Below are 2500 nucleotides of genomic sequence, written 5' to 3'. Positions count from 1 at the left end.
CTCCAATCAGACCAATACAGTTGTACTTACTTTCAATATTTCCACGATACAAACGGGTTACACGGACAAAGTACATTTAAACGTACACTAATTAAGTCTATTACAATTAGATCTGGAATTGTATGGAATGTTAGGTCACAAACCGAATGTTGAGCACATGCCATGATTCCTTGGCACGAGATAAGAAAAAAATAATGATAATAGTAGTAAGACATGTATTACTCTCATATTTACATGCTTATAAACCGCCCTAGTTATGAGTACTGGGCCCTCTATATACTCTCAGTGATTGACACCCTTTTTAAGTCATTTTCCAAGCTAGAATAGTTACTCATTAAAGGTATAATGCTTATCCTCATTATTCTCTCTCATTTAATCTTAATTTCTGTGTTGGCATATCTTTGGAAATTTATCTTGACACCAATACAGAATTCATCATAATAACGATCACAAAATTTGTAATAATCTTGAAAATTAATGATTGTGAGATAAGTCAAATTTTCATGTGTTCAAAATTGTACTTGTATATCTAATTGCCATTGGCGCGTTAATTGTCTTGAACTTTATGTCTTCAGTCAAAAAATATATAAAAATTCTAACCACAGTTCGATATTTGCATGATAAAAGTAATTATTTTATTAGAAGTAAATTCTGTATTACGATTTAAGGAAAGAACTCTATGAAAGATGGTATTTTGTGTTAATTCTCTCTGTGTAACAGCCCTGTGCAACAGTGTGATTCTATTCGTCACACGCCTCTCCATTATGCACGTTATTCTCGCTTTCGAAAGATTTGGTATCAATATATATCACTCGCAACAACAGCAGCAATTCTCATCTTTTCATGGAGAGTGCTAGACTCGCTGCAGATTTATTTTATCGATTTAAATTAAGCTTTGAACTGCAGAGTTCCCTTATGCATGCATGGTAAGGTATCTGGAGCACCAACACGATTCCCTCTTGCTTTCCACAACCTAGTTAGACGATAGTCTCAATACTTGAAAAAATACAATTTATTTTCAGCTACAATTGAATGTCTGACATACACAAGAATCGCATATGACGGAAAATTAACACTGAATGGTTTGGTACCAAGTATTATACTGTAGTAAAATGAACAAAATTTCAGATAAGATCGTGCCACTCCCAGTAGCATCCGTAGACACAGACAGACGGGGTCAACAGCATTGCACTCTTTGGAAAGTGGTCATAGATTTAGAATGTTTATCATATCAATACGGCCGACTCCTGAGACGATGGTTTATAGCGAAGTGGAGACACGCACACTTAAATATTTAGTATCAATTTATGGCAAAAGAGTGACTGATATTGATGACTGAGGTTGGTCAAGATTTCGTTTGATTCCAATGTGGCGTTTTAAGATTTGCTCTTGGAAATTTCTTTGGAAAAAATGCTGCTTATAAACGTATAAATAGGGTTTCGGTGATAATGGTGATAATGATAATGACGATGATGATGATGATAGTGACGATGACAATGATAATTACAACACTAATACAGAATAGAAAATCAAGGGCATATATACATACATATATAAAATGATTATACTAATTATAAGGGTAATGACTCAATAATAACAATTATAATAATCAAAATTATATAAATGATACTGAACAATAATGAAAATAATAATACTGAAATTCAACTGATATTCAGCAGTTCTCTTTAACTACTAATTTAATATTCTATTTACTGTGATGAATAATCCAAAATTCTCATGAGAACAATAATCAATAACCATTAATATCACTATTACACATCCTCATAAACCAGACATTAGTAAGATGAAAATGGCAATGTTCTTTACTCACGTTTAATCCTAACAATGATAGAACAGTAACAACACCGATGGCAATCACGATGGCAATGAAGAACAAACACCAAGACCACGAAGTCCTTCCCCTCAGCTCGCCGTCCCTCACACGCAGGTCCTCAGTCGTACCTGTGATTCGACAGGTTCTTTCTCCGGTTCAGCTTCCCGTAGGACTTCTTGGCGCCCTGGAGAGACGCCGTGAGCTCCTCCAGAGGCACGAGCTCCTCCGCCCTTCCTTCCTTCTCGTCCGTGCGGGGGTCGAGCGCCTCCTGCTGCGTGCACAGGGAGAGCCTCGCGTCCTCCCCGCCGTTCACCACCACAGTGCCGTCGGTGGGGCTGTCGCAGGGGCTGATACCGCAGACGTCGGGCTGACACTGGTTCATGAAGTGGCCTGACTCCGGCGTGAAGGCCAAGGTGGGCCTGTAAACGATGGAAGGCTTGCTGTTCAGCTGTAGGCTCTCTCCCGGGGGGTTCTGGAGGCGGAAGCTCTCGCCCATGTTGGGGAAGTCCGTGAGATCCGTCGCCAGCCTACTTTTGAAGGATGGCCAGCGTGTCCCTGAGGAGGAGGCGGCGAGGAATTACGTTACTTTTATCGTTTTTAGATGAAATACTCATGATACTTTTATCGTTTTTAGTTGAAATGTTTATGATTTTTATATCTACTTGC

General features: G+C 38.8%; 1 protein-coding gene across 1 annotated transcript in view; it reads right to left on the bottom strand.

The window, feature by feature from the left end:
• The window catches only part of LOC138859073 (uncharacterized), a 2874-nt gene extending 444 nt beyond the window's left edge, over positions 1-2430 (bottom strand). The window contains exon 1 of the mRNA XM_070124176.1: positions 1-2430. This exon is cut by the window's left edge and continues 444 nt beyond it. Within this exon, the coding sequence (XP_069980277.1) occupies positions 1953-2330 (378 nt within the window). The 5' untranslated portion in view covers positions 2331-2430 and the 3' untranslated portion in view covers positions 1-1952.
• Positions 2431-2500: the final 70 nt, after the last annotated feature.

This window comes from Penaeus vannamei, chromosome 8, assembly GCF_042767895.1.
Source record: "Penaeus vannamei isolate JL-2024 chromosome 8, ASM4276789v1, whole genome shotgun sequence".
NCBI lineage: Eukaryota > Metazoa > Arthropoda > Malacostraca > Decapoda > Penaeidae > Penaeus > Penaeus vannamei.
This window is presented reverse-complemented; position numbering and strand designations above follow the sequence as displayed.